The 15189-nt window shown below is 34.0% G+C and overlaps 1 protein-coding gene across 1 annotated transcript; it reads left to right on the plus strand.

The window, feature by feature from the left end:
* The first annotated feature begins 11641 nt into the window (after nt 1-11641).
* On the plus strand, nt 11642-13599 carry LOC141673822 (uncharacterized). Its single transcript, XM_074480558.1, has 4 exons — nt 11642-11954; nt 12204-12535; nt 12744-13406; nt 13579-13599. Exons 1-4 carry the CDS (start codon nt 11642-11644, stop codon nt 13597-13599), a joined length of 1329 nt encoding a protein of 442 aa, XP_074336659.1.
* Nucleotides 13600-15189: the final 1590 nt, after the last annotated feature.

Consider the following 15189-nt stretch of genomic DNA (forward strand, 5'->3'; position numbering starts at 1 on the left):
TTATGAGATGCTAGTCAATGATGATTTCAAGACACAGCTCAGAGTTACTGCACTAAGTACAAGGCACCTTCAAGGTCAACAATCTGTAACTCAGGCCAAGGTAGACAAGATTCAAGAATCCATAAATCAGCAAGATATGCTTATCAAGCTGGACAAGAAAAGGTTTTTCAAACCTACCTTTGACAGAATTGAGTACATTGAGAAAACTCAGGAGAAGCAACATGCTCGAATTGATGAAATTTTGAAGAATCAAGCTTCTCATCAAAATCAACTCAATGAGATCCAATCCTCAGTGGAATTGCTTGTCTCTCTTCTTTTACTAGCTGATGCCAAAAAGGGGGAGAAAGTAATTAAGTCCAAATGCAAAACTGTTAAGACACTGAAGGGAAAGGATGATGAAAAAGATGACCAGGGAAACTCTGGAATGGGTGGAGGTCATAGTCAAGGTAAAGGTTTTTCATCAAGCAAAGATGGAACTACAAGTCAAAGAACAAGTTCTGATACTGGGAGAAGAACAAGTTCTGATACTGGGAGAAGAATAAGTTCTGATGAACATCTGGAACTTGATGAGGAAATTTTAAGACAGTTATTTTTGAAAGAAAATCCAGGAATGGACTTTGAAAGTCTAAAGGAAGAAGAAGCTAGACTTAAGTTAGAAAAAGTCAACTCTAAATCTAAAGCTTCTGTTGTTGAAAAGAAACTTCCTAAGGCTAAAGGCATCGTGATAAAAGAAAGGACAAATCCTGAGGCAACTAAAGCCAAATCACAAGTGGAGATAGATCCAAGGTCCAAGGGCAAAGAAAAAGTTGATGAACCTATAAAGGTTTATGTGCCATTCATGGATGAAGAAATATCTGATAAAGATGCTAGTCTTACTCTGATAAAAAGGAAGATTTCTCAAACAACCTCTAACATGGCTCATGTTGTTCAGAGTCAAGATATAGTAAGTTCTGATATGACAGTGAAGCAAGCAACCTTTGACATAGCTCAAGTTAGCTTGATATCAGAAGATAAAGAAAAGGAAACCTCTGACATTGCTCATGTTAAACCTTCAAAGTTACACCTACCAGGATTCACCAAAGCTAAACAGACTCAATCTTTGAAGACTGCAACAAGTGGTTTTGAAGCAAGAGTTGTTACAGGAAAAGAAGCCAGAGATAAATCTAGATTGGGTAGTGCTAATGAAAGAAGAATACAGAATACAACCAATGATCCAACTTCTTTAAGTGAACCAGGTGTTGGAGCAACTCCTGAAAGATTGAATCAGCTTGAATCTGTACAGATAATTTACCATACGTTTTTGAAAGAACACATCTTGTTATATTCTATGACAGATGGAATGGTATACCATATTAGGCAGAATGCTATACCACTGAAGTATTTTGAGGAACTGAAACATGTTCTATTCTTACTTCAAGTGAAGAACAGATTAATAGATGGTGCAGCAAATTATTTGAAGACTCAAATTCAAAGACAGAAGAAGCTTTACTCTGTAAAGTCTGAGAGCACATACTGTCTTAAGTACAGAGATCACAAAGGTGATATTGTTAAAATGAAGCCTAACTCTGCTAAGATGATAACTACTTTTCTGGGTTATAAGGCTGTAGAATTCAATCTTGAGTCTGACAAGGCATATTTAATCAGACTAGATCAAGATATAAGGAAAGCTAGAATAAATGATCTCAGGGCTGCTATTTTTCAAATTGGTGAAGATACAGTTGAATTGAAGAATGCTAAAAGAAGGATGGTTAATGAACATGAATATGCTGAGAGATGTTTGTTAAAGAACTATCTCAGAACAACTCCTGATATCAAAGAGATCAGTAATTGAAGCCAAGTCAAATATCTACAACTGCTTAAATTCTGATGTGTATACAGACTGAAGCTGTTATCAGACCTTGAGGATGGTAAAGCTACAAGGACTATAAGTTGTAGTTATCTAGTAAAATTTTCATGCATTTGTACTTAATGTTTTTGACATCATCAAATATCTGTTAAACTTGTATATTATGCTAATTTATAAGTTGGGGGAGATTGTTAGATATATTTGATAATGTCATTTCTAATATGATTTGTGTTTAATTTTCAGATCTTACTTAACAGGACAAATCAGTACTTAACTGGAAATCAGTACTTATACTGAAGTCAGAGCTTAAGATATTAGAACTTAAGTTGTCAGAACTTAAGTTATCAGGAGATATTTATCAGGAGATAATATCAGGACTTAAGAAGACTTTCAGATAAGGAAGGCGACTGATTGAAAGGAAAGAAGATCAAGACAAATGCAAGAAGAGATATACATGAAGAAGGAATTATATGTAGAATAGAATACTTGGAAGAAAAGATAACTAGTTGATATATTTTAGGAAGCAGAATTATATTCCATATCAATTAGAAATTATCTTGTAACTGTGTAGTATATAAACACAGATATAGGGTTTACACTATATGTGTTATCATAATCGAAGTTATTATTCATTGTAACCCTAGCAGCTCTCGTGATAAGTTATTCATCACTGAGAGAGGACAGTTCCATATTGTAACAAAGTTTATTGTGTTAAATAAAATTTGTTTTCTGTGTTCTTATATTCGATTTGATTATGATAAACACTGTATTCAACCCCCTTCTACAGTGTGTGAGACCTAACAGTATAGTATGACTTTCTAGCCGGAGTTGTCAGAGAAGATAAGGAAGTGTCAAGAGGAGATAATGGATCAGGACATTAATCATTTGGTAGGAGAGGAATTGTGCACGGAAAAAGATGATCAAGGTATTCTTAGGTTTTCTTCTGGAATTTGGATTCCACCAGTAACGAAATTGAAGAATGAAATTTTACAGGAAGCTCATAATTCAAGGTATTCAATCCATCCAGGGAGTACCAAGATGTACAGAGATTTGAAGGAAAATTATTGGTGGCCAGATATGAAAAGGGAAATTGGAGAATGGGTTAGCAGATGTTATACATGTCAGAGAGTTAAAGTAGAGCATCAGAGACCAAGTGGATTGTTGCAACCATTAGAGATTCCAGAGTAGAAATGGGAACACATTGCCATGGATTTCATAGTCGGATTACCAAGAACAAAAGCCAATCATGATGCCATTTGGGTTATAGTGGACATACTTACCAAGTCAGCTCATTTTCTGTCTATAAATGAAAGATTTTCATTAGACAAATTAGTTCATATATACCTGAAAGAAATCGTAGTTCGTCACGGAGTTCCTGTATCTATCGTATCCGATCGAGATCCGAGGTTTAATTCGAGGTTTTGGAAAAGTTTTCAAGAATGTTTGGGAACGAGACTGAATATGAGTACGGCTTACCATCCACAGACGGATGGCCAAAGTGAGAACAATCCAGACAATCGAAGACATGTTACATATTTGTGCTATTGATTTCAAAGGAAGTTGGGACGAGGATTTACCCTTGGTAGAATTTGCTTATAACAACAGTTATCATGCCAGTATTGGGATTCCACCTTATGAAGCTCTCTATGGACGCAAATGTCGATCTCCCATTTATTGGGACGAAGTAGGAGAACGTAAAATAATTGGACCTGAATTGGTGCAACAGACGAGGGAAGTTGTTGAAGTTATCCAGAAGAGATTGATAGCAGCACAAGACCGTCAAAGGAAGTATGAAGATCAATCAAGAAAAGATATAGAATTCGAAGCAGGAAATCTGGTATTGTTAAAAGTATCCCCGCGGAAGGGATTGACGAGATTTGGGAAGAAAGGAAAACTGAGCCCTAGATATGTTGGACCTTTTGAGATTCTAAAGCGTGTTGGCAAAGTAGCTTACGAGTGGGCGTTACCCCCGCACATGGAGCACATTCACAATATTTTTCACGTATCGATGCTTAAGAAGTATAATCCAGACTCCGGGCATGTAATCGAATATGAGCCAATAGAACTTCAAACAGATTTGTCATATGTAGAGAGTCCAATAGAGATTCTAGAAGAAAGAAAGAAAGTGTTAAGAAATAAAGTGGTAAAGTTAGTAAGAGTACTGTGGAGAAACCCGAAGGTTGAAGAATCAACCTGGGAGTTAGAAAGTGATATGAGAGAAAAGTATCCTCATCTATTTTCTTAGGAGATTCTGAGGACAGAATCCTTTTAAGGGGGAAGGATGTAATATCTGGGATATATCGTGTAATTATTTTTGCTAATAAATAAATATTATGCATGTTCAGTATTTATTCTGTGGATTATTTGTTAAGTGGTATATGTGTTCGGATGTTTAAAAAGAATATAAATTGAGTATTTTAATTTTTATATGTCCAAAATAAAATATAGATAATTGTCATATCTTCCTATTTATTTTTATGTTGATTTATGATTTTATAGGAAATTTATGAATTTTATTAATTCTTTTTCCGAGTAATTATAAACTATTTTATATAATCGGGAACCAGCCGACTTCACCCGTTTTTATGTTTTTATAACCCGAAACTCTTCCGAGAACTCCTTCCTAACCTATTTGCAATATTCCGAGCATTTTCCATGTTTCGACTTTTTCGATCCGGCGTACGGTTTGTCCTATGCGGGTCCCGGCACAATATTTTTGATATAAAATTCGTTTCGGTAAATCAATAAAACTCGTATTTTCGATAAACGGGATCTTTTTATTAAACTATTACAATTATCACTTCGTAATACATGTAACCAGGCACTGAGACCAAGACCGCAGTACAAATTGTACTGATTTGGATAATTATCCCGAAAACCGGTACAGTTTGGATCCGTTTTTATAAATAAATGTACTATTTTATATCCTGAATGATCCAACGGGATACTAATTTTCCGTAAGTATAAATAGCCTTTACCGTATTTTATTTCGTACCAAAAATCATTTACAAACAGTAATTATATAATTTTACAGAGAAAATACATATATTCATAAAACCTTTCAAGAATGAAACTGCAAATCAGAGGTGTTATTGAAATCCGTTTGGAAAGCTCTCGTAATCAAAACGAAGGATTTAAGGAGTACTATCAGATTATCCAAGTTTCAGAACTGCAAAATCAAAGGTTATTTTTCTATAATTTTTATTAATTTCGAATTATTTTGATTAAAAATATGAAATTTTGTTCGGATGATTATTTTAATGATTTGATGCTTGCATATTGAAGAGCTTTTCTTCCTGATGATTTTGATATGTCATATGACTGATTTGGAGTTCAATAACATGTTCAAAAGTGAGTTTAATTTTCGAATTTAGAAATTAGGGTTTATAATTCGTTTGAATGTTCTTGATTGAATTTGGGGGTTTCTTATTTAGGGGTTATCAGATGTTGAGAGATAGTGGGTTTTGTTCCCCTTGAAATTTGCAATCGATTCATGTATAGTATGTTATCAGACGATTCCTGGTTTGAACGGAGTTGTCTTTTAAAGTTCACCGGAAACCGGCGAACTTCCCGGCCATATTCCGGCAAATTCTGGGATAGGTTGTGTGTCTTGATTGCATGGTTGAGTTCCTGCTGATTAGAAGATATAATCTGGAGGTTTTGAAGGTGTGACGGTGCCGGAGACGAGTTCTCCAACAAACCCGTCGTTTTCCGAACTCGTCGTTTTCCGGCAGGGTGAACTGCAAAAGTGCAGTTTAGCCCATGTAGTTTTAAAAACGAAACAGTTTAGTCCCCCAGGTTTCCAGAGTTTGCATATTTTGGATTCCTGTTTTAAAAATGTTTAAAAATCATATTTCCTATTTATTTTAATTATAAAAATTTGTTTTTAATTATTAAAAATTCCAAAAATTATTATTTTAATTCCAAAAAAATTATTTTTAATTCAAAAATAAATCTGAATTAATTAGTTAATTAATTTTAGTTAATAATTAATTAATTAATTGGTCAATTGATTCGAAAATTAATTGATTAATTTATTTATTTAATTATTAATTAATTATTAATTAATTATTTAATTAGATTTGATTATTTATTATTGATTTAAAAATTCTGAAAAATAGTTTTGAATTTTGAAATATTATTTTAAATTGTTCTCAAGGCTCGATAATTATTATAAAATTATTTTGAAGCCAGATTTGGCCAACCGAACCCTGTTTATTGCTTTAAAATTTGTCCAACGACTCGTTTTGACTCCGAAAAATGTTTTCAAAATCGTATTAAATACCCGAAAGACTGTTTATGACCCGAGACTTCCTTATAAATGAAATTTCATTGGTTGTTTGACGTGTTATGTGTTATATGTGACCTGTTTGTTTGACTGTCGGACTATGTGATCAGTGTTTACTTGTTTTTAGTATAACTTTTAATCCGTTAGTCGGATTTGGGTAAAATGAACAGTAGATAGAAGTGTATACCGAATAGAATCATATGAGTTGAGTATTGATAGATACTTATGATATGTGAGCAGAAGAGGCAAGGCGTAGGAAAGGGAAGCAAGTAGTCGAGGAATAGGAGATTGTGATTGGAACTTAGTGAAGTATAGCAAGCTAATATCAGGCAAGTGTTCTGAACTTTCTTGAGATATATTATAGATAATTGATAGCCTGTTTTATATTGCAAGTGCTTTGAAGAACTGAACCCTAAACCTTGATTCCAACTATTGATCTTTGAGCCGTAAACCTTATTCTTTCCGAACCATTGATTGTTGATTACCCAAATACGAACAACAGATATATGATACTACTCCACAAATACATAAAAAATAAATACCGAACACTGAATCAAGATTATGTACATCTTCAAACCATTGTACCTTATGCTTTCAAAGACTAAATCCTTGTAACCTTGAAACTTTGATTCCTTTGTTATCCAATTCTTTCATTACCTGACAACCATTCTTTGAAATTGCCATATTGTTCCTTTGTGAAGATTGAAACCATCTCATTATTGGATATCCAATATTGCTTATGCATCTATTTATTGATTTACATTATTTATTCTGTTATTGTGATAGAATTGCATTATTTTATAAAATTGTGGACCAAATTCGTGGTCAGACCAGATTGGTGGTCAAGTTAGGCCAACGCGTGCCTTGGATCCAGTAATTAGAGCAGAGCTGTATGCCTTTCTCGGGGTTAGTGCGTGACTGATCAGCAGCCTAACCTTGGTTTTTAAAATGAAAATATAATATCCAATTCTAAATCATTAATCATTGTTCATTTGATACCTTAACTCTTTTCACTTGATGATCATTATTCTCAGTCTTGTCAATGTGACTTGCTGAGCTAGTTAGCTCATTTGTGCGATGTTATTTATGTTCTTTTCCAGTTAAGAAGGAACCTGTTGGTAGCGAGGATCCCCAATCCAGTACGAGAGCTAGGGGTCTAGGTTGATCGAGTTAAGCTAGCTGACAGCTTTCGGGATAGTTAAAGTTTGTAAAGTTTGTAATGATGTTTAATATTCAGTTGTAAGTTTGAATAGTTGGGATTTGGGCATTTGTAATATAAGTGTGTGTGTGTGGCTTGTGTACATACTTTAACCTATTGCGATCCGTGGTAGTTGGTAAGTAGGGTCACTACATATTATTATTATCTTTATCATTGTTATAAGCGGGTTATAAATAAGGTGTATGTATGTGTGGACCCCAAACTTCTGACCCGGGTTTGGAGGGCGCCACACACGCCATATCCCGTAGTGATTCCTTTGTTGTCATCTCCAAAGGTAACTATTGGGCCGAATCACTTGTCCACTTCTGATAGCAGGGCTCTATCCTCGAACTCTTATGTATTAAACACCCAATGTTCAAAATCCACATGGTTCGCTTCACTTTTTCTTGCCCTGTCTATATTATGGATCAAGTTTTCTTTGGTACCCAAACTAAATTGGCTCCAGGGGACTTAGAGAGTTTCACAATTTGAACAATATAAGATGCAAATTTAACATGCATTTGTTTCTCATCGACTGACGCCTTCTTTTCTTTAGAAGCCTTAAGAATGCCTTTAGGCTTCCAAGTAGGAGTTTCCTTCCTAACCTTAGGAGCACTAACAATCTTTTCCCTATCATGCTTTCTACTCATATTATTATCATTATGCTTACAATTAGTGGATGGCAAATGCATCAAGTTAAGATAAGACGACAAGGTATTAAGAGCACAGGGCATACATTTAGATTTATGACATGATGAATGATAACTAGGCATGGTAGGCATGTTATGCTTATTATGAACTTTACGTTTGTCTACTTTACTCACGGTACATGCATATGCAAGATGCGAAGCAAAGTTACATTTAAAGCATAACTTCCAAGAAGAATTAGGTTTTAGCTGATCTTCATTTTTAATGCTAATACCTAACTTCCCATTTCTATTATGTCTATTTTTCTTTTCATCCTTATGAACATCTCTATCATCTAAAGGAGATTAGGTTCATCACTAAAAGTTGACTCTTCAGATGACTCTACAGTTGACTCCTCATCACTAGAGACATAATCCTCAACAATCACGTTATCTTCATTGAAAGAATCAGGAGTGGCCTTTTTGTATAACAAATTATTGACCTTTTCAGAAGCTTGTGATGTATCTGAAGAGTTTGATTTACCATTATCAACACTCTCTAATTCTATCAAATGTTTTTGTCCAACATCACTGGATCCAATGTCAGTTATGACTCCAGCGATTTGGTTGTCAATAATTTCTTTTGCACTTATAGCAGAGTCTTGATAATCTTTCAACTTAGATTTTAACTCAGCTATCTGACTCCTACGGATAGCATCTAAATCCTCACTGACTTTCACCATGTTCTCTAGGCATTCATTAGGTTTCTTAATATTATCTAATTCAACAGTAATTAGTCCCAGTTCTTCTTGTCTAGTGAGCAGCAATCTATTTTTAGATTTTATTCTATCTATTTCCTCTTTAAAGATGATCGCACTAGTATGAAGTTGAAACAATTCTACTCTTCCATCCTTATCACAATATTTGCAATCATGCCAGGATATATTAGTAGTGGTCTTAGAAGATACATGCGATGAAGAGATTTCCATTGATGTTGGATCATTGCATTTTTCTTCCTCTACATCTGTACCATTCCAGTGCTTTTCATCAGTGACTAATTCTTTGTCCTGATGCTTCTTCTATCCATCTTCATTCCTTCTCAGACAAGTTTCTTTCTCATTTACTTGTGTGGACTCTTCCATTTCACTATTATAGTGTCCCTTTTCTTCACCATCACAAAGTTCATGTGTGCTTCCTTCAATCAACTGTTCCTTGCAGCATTCACTGGATACTGACTCTGTAGATTCTTCATTTTCAAGATCTTGACTGTTTCCACTAGATGACTTTACCTTATATTTGGAATTTTTTCTGAATTTAACTGCACTACATTAGAAGCCATCTCAAACATAGTTTTATCTTCTAATTTCTCAAGCTCTTCCAAAGTATAATAGTCATCTGTGGCTTATTCATTTCTAGTCAGATTTGATCCACTTGTAGAAGCTTCCGAAGTCAGTGATCCTTTAAGCTTTTCTTCAGGAATTCTGTATTCATCTGCTACAGGACATGTTAATTCATTTATGGTCTTGTTCCTGTTGTTCACTGTCTCGGACCCATGTTAGATATTTCTCCACTTTTCCTCAGCTTGATAGGTCTTCAACTTGTCATAAAGCTCATCAAGTGACATTGTATTGAAATCGAATCGTTCTCTATTGGATGACACTTATTTTTTCAAATGATTGGGCAAGGTAAGAATAAACTTTTTGTTTATCTGTTTCTGTGAGTATTTCTTCCCAAGTGTACTCATCTCATCCAGAAGTTGGGTGTACCTTCCAAGAAACTGTTTGATACTTCCACGGGAAAGAGATTTAAACTCCTTGTACTCAGACATCAAAAAATTCAATATGTTCTTATCTTCAGTTCCCTCCACTATAGCTTCAATGGTTTCCCACATGTGTTTAGCACTAACATAATCCTTAATCCGATGACGCATGTTGGAATCCATTGACTCAACTAAAATTGATTGAAGACTTGCATCCAAAGAAACTAATTCCTTATCCCTATCAGTGTATTTAGACGAATTTTTTGGGATAAACTCTTGAGGAGCTCTACTGTTTAAATCTGTAGTTACAAAAATCTTGGATTCTTTTTATCACTCTAAAAATCTATAGCTTCTTGATCCAAATATAATCAATACATACAAAGAGCCTACAAATAATGAGTGTAACAAATTGTAAGACTTGGATAGGGTGTGAATCAAATTGGGCATCACTTCTCTCCTTAATTTCAATTAATGGAATCGTTAAATTCTCCGAGAAATATTTTACAGAGCTTCGCTGTGTAAAAATGGTGAGAAGTGTTTTTACAATCTGCTGCAATTCTTGATTATATATGAGGTAGATTTTAGGAGAGTGAAGGACTACGTGGAAGCATAGTAACCATATATTTGAATTTGTACGAACTTGCAATGTACAGCATGCAAGTGATTTACTTGCGAGCATGAGCCTTGCAGGGACTTAGTGGCGACTAGGAGAATCAGCTTGTATTTGGATTTATTTTCTTCAAATTTAGTTACGATAAGAAAGGCTTTCACTTCTATTCATTTACTTGCGACTGAGCATGCATGAATAAACTTACTGGCGACCAAGTAATCACTCTAAAAGCTTGCCTTGGTAAAATCAGAGATGTACATTTACTTGTGAGTATACAGTTCTTGTATATTCCGATACTTGCGACTTCATTAACACAGAGAGAGAAGTCTTGCATTGGATTATTTAATTTAGTTGCGACCTGGTTTGCAATAGAGGCTCACTAGTATTTGTTCACCAACCATTTCCTTTGCAAATAATAGATTATCTGAAGATTAAGTGCGGCAGCTTAACTCAAATAAACAAAGCAACAACCGGTTCCACGCGCGAATATACAACAACCACATGAATTATCATGTGGTTTGAAGACCACCAGCGCCGGCCCTTGGGTAAGGCGACCAAGGCGGCCGCCTGGGGCACCACCGCGCACAGGGGCACCAAAATATTTCAATAACATATGTATATAGGTGCATTTATTTTTTATATTTTATATTTTATATTTTTTATATTTTAAAATACAAATTTTAATTAGAATACATTAACATATATGTGATTGGGGGACATATTAAAATTTTAAAATATATTATTATCTTTGTGATAACTTTATTTTAAAATTAAAATATAATTTACTTTAATTTACTTTAAAAATATAATTAATAAATTTATTTAATAAACAAAACAAAGTAAAAATGTGAAAGGTTTGGAGAAATTGAGTTTTTGGACTATGCGCGTCTATACCCATTACCTCAGATGGCCAGATGAAGTCATATAACAAAACTACAAAACCCTCTCCTTCCCTCTTCTTAGCTACCGAATAAAATACAGAACACAGATTGTTCTCTGTCCATTCTGAATATCAATTATCAAAACACTAGAAGTCATCGACTCATCGTGAAGATCGGATCATCTGTGCTTTACAATTCAGCAATTATAACACATGTATGGTTTAAAGATTTCTATTCTAATTATTTTTTTAATAATATTGTAATTTACTATTTTTTTGTTATTATTTTTCAATTTAAGGATTTGATGTGAATAATTAGAGAATAATTGAGATTTGTTTTTGTAAAAAGTAGTATGTCTTTTATGATTTACTGATTTGGGATTGGTGACTAAAATTAATTGCATTATTTTGTTTGATGACTAGATAATTTGAAAATGAAGCGTAACCAGTTATCGGGGCATCAAAAAAGGCAAAAGAAATTGAAAGCGGCGGAAGCAGAGAAATTGCAAATGGGCTCTCTTGACAAGTTTTTTGGGAAAAAAACAACTAATAGTGGTGATATTGGGGTTCCTATTGAGAATACAGATATTAGAAAAGAATATGAGAATGAAGCTACATATACTGAATTTGAGCAGGAGACTGAAACTGAGGAGCCAGAAACTCAAAATTTAAAAGATGGGCTTGTCGAGAATAATGTACAAGAGAATGAGAAAGAAATTTCAGATGTTAGTATCAATTATGATCCTGGTACGTGGAAGAAAATTGATTAGTGGCTACGAGATTCATTGGTAAGAAAAGGACCTATCAGAATAATTTTAGAACATTTTCCAAAAGATTGAAGAAATAGACATTTTTCTTCGGTGCATTACACTCGGATTCTACCTAATGGAGACAAACAAGATAGGAAGTGGCTTGTTTATTCACTCTCAACAAACAAAGTCTTCTGTTTTTGTTGTATGTTATTTAAACATGATGTGGCCAAGACAAATTTTGCAGAAGATGGAATTGATGATTGGCACAATCTTGCTGCTAAGTTAAGATCTCATGAAAGTAGTAATGGTCATCTAGTAAATATGAGCGCTTGGATTGAGTTAGAAGTGCGGATGGAGAAAAATGAAACAATTGATAAGATTGAACAAGATCGGATTAAAAAAGAGATAGAGCGCTGGAAAAAGGTCCTGGTTAGGATTATTGTTGTGGTCCAAACTCTTGCTTGCAATAATTTAGCATTTCGAGGAGATGAAGAGAAAATTGGTAAACGCAAGAATGGACTGTTCTGTAAATTCATTGAGATGCTTGCACAATTTGATCCAATAATGGAAGAGCACGTCCGACTAGTCAAGGAAGGTACTTTACATACACATTACTTGAGCCATAAAATTTAAAATGATTTAATAATGGCATTGGAAAATGAGATCAAGGATTCAATCATAAAAAAAATTCTAGAAGCAAGATACTTTTCTGTCATTTTGGATTGTACGCCAGAAGTAAGTTCTTACAACTTGAAGATATTGATATTGATATTGCATTGTCAAGATTGGAAAGTTTAGAGAAACTGGTTATGACTCTTGTAAGAAGGAGGTAAAAGAGTTAGCTTTGGAGTTGGATATGGAGCCTGTGTTTCCTGAAAAGCGAAAAATTCATAGGCTTGTTCATTTTGATGATCTTGGGGTTACTGCAGCTGATGATGATCAGAACTTGAGTGCTGAACAAAAATTCAGAAGGTATTATTTCTTGTATATTGTTGATCAAGGTGCTTTTCAACTCAAAGAACGGTTTAAACAGTTTCAAGATTATAAGGAAAAATTTGGGTTTTTATTTAACCTGAAGAAGCATTTATCTGGTGATGATGAGGGGTTAAAATCTTGTTGCATGAAACTTGAGGGATTTCTTAGACATGATATGCGATATGATATTGTTGGCGCAGAGTTGTTTAACGAGTTACTAGTGCTTCGAATGGTAATACCCGATGAGATAACAAAGGCAATAGATGTGCTTAATTATTTAAGTTCTAGTTCAAGTAAAATAAATTATCCAAATGCTTGGATAGCTTATAGAATCATTATGACCATTCCTGTTACAGTGGTAGAGGCGGAAATGACATTTTCTAGATTGAAACTGATCAAATCTTATCTCCGCTCTTCGATGTCTCAAGATAGACTTAATGGATTGGCTTTATTGTCTATTGAAAGTGATTTGGTAAGTTCTCTAGATTATAGCAAAATCATAGAGAGATTCACATCTCAAAAGCCTAGAAAAAAGTTTCAAAATCAATAAAGGTAAACTCATTTTTATAACTTTATTTTGACATTATTGTGTACTAGTAATGATGACTGTTCTATATTCATGATACTACATCAATGGCTTGCAGGAGATTATTGCAGGAGGTTGAAAACTTGGATATTTAGCATACAAGAAATTCATTATATTCACTTGATACTTTAGATTCAAGTAAGTTTTCTTTTATACAATGAATATATCTTATTGTGATTTTTTGGTTATGAATACGGGGCACCATTTTTGAATCCCGCCTAGGGCACCCAAATACATAGGGTCGGCCCTGAAGACCACGCACCAGCCTTTTGCTCCATTTAAACCACACACGAGACCTACCTTATGCTAAATTTCTTTTGCAAAGATTGAGATTCCTTTGGTTTCTTTTGTAATAAACAATCAACGAACACTCAACCCTGCCATTCCTCAATGATTTGCACAAACTGGTTTCTTTGTTCACCTGGGTCCCGCACTGTATCACTTCTTTTACTAGAGTATAGATTTTGGTTCCTTGTTTCTTTTGTTGAACAAATAAATAGACACATCCCTGGTTCCTTTTCTTTTAATAAACAATTAAACTCGAATGCATTTCTTTTAACTTTTAAATCAGAGTAAACCAAGTGACTGTGCATGCTTGTAAAATGGCCGACAATTTTAGGATAGAAAATAAAATTAAACATTTGATATTAAATTAAATAAATAAACAAATGAGTTAGATTTCATTTATTTATTTATTTAAAGAATCAAACATTAATTTATTTTTCCAAAATCAAATGTTGATCTTAAATTAAATAAATAAATGAATTGAATTCCATTTTTTCATTTAATAAAAAATCAGCCATTGATTTAAAATAAATCTTGTAAATTCTCGAGTTGTACTTCTCTGTATCTTCAAGCCTTCTAATCTCCGGATTTTTGTACCTTAAAATATTTCCATACTTCTCGAGTACAAAAACCACTTAACAGTATATCTAAAAATAATACTCTATTTTCTTTCACGGAACACTGACGTCTAGTGCACGGGTCTAGTTCACAAACGACTAGTTCCGCTCTCAGGCCCTCGTATTATACCCGTACAAACCACTGTTAAGTCTTCTACCAAATATAACCAACTTCACTAGGAATCTTTGAGGTCTTCACACTGATCCTGATAACTGCTTCGAATGACTCCAACTTTATTCCTCTGATGCCTAAACATATTAATGAAATTCATACGGATCACTATTGACGTCTTCTTCACTGCAACTAACAAAACATTTTTTGTATAAGCCCAATGAACAATCTGTACTGATCCTAGTGGAACATAGATTATTTCAAAGTCCTTGTTCTATGTTGAGTTATCCAAACCAGTATTGTTGAGTAATACATACAGCTTCAATCTTGCTCAATAGATATTCTTCGATTATTTTTGGAACTGATATATTCTATTAAATCATCCTTATTCCAAACGCTTTCAAAAATATTTTCGAGTCTTCAAAATGATTTTAAAGGTTAAAGCGGATTGTTAGATATAATTGATGATATCTGGACAGAAACTATTTGAAGTTCTTATTAGGACTTATATCAGTATTTATTGGAGAGTGATGTCCTCAGTACTTATATCAGTACTTGATGATCAGAAGATGATGTCATCAGTATTTTTCCCTTCAATAGATATTCGAGAAGGAAAAGGAAAGCAGAAATCCAAGGCGGTGAAGGACTTTATCTC

The sequence above is a fragment of the Apium graveolens genome, chromosome 7 (assembly GCF_009905375.1).
Source record: "Apium graveolens cultivar Ventura chromosome 7, ASM990537v1, whole genome shotgun sequence".
Lineage (NCBI taxonomy): Eukaryota > Viridiplantae > Streptophyta > Magnoliopsida > Apiales > Apiaceae > Apium > Apium graveolens.

Bases quoted from the DNA above. Each gene is read 5' to 3' on its own strand.
- LOC141673822 (XM_074480558.1), top strand. From the start codon at position 11,642: ATGAAGCGTAACCAGTTATCGGGGCATCAAAAAAGGCAAAAGAAATTG. The intron at 12,536-12,743 runs GTCCGACTAGTC...TGCATTGTCAAG, and splicing joins ATCCAATAATGGAAGAGCAC to ATTGGAAAGTTTAGAGAAAC. The intron at 13,407-13,578 runs GTAAGTTCTCTA...AATGGCTTGCAG, and splicing joins TGTCTATTGAAAGTGATTTG to GAGATTATTGCAGGAGGTTG.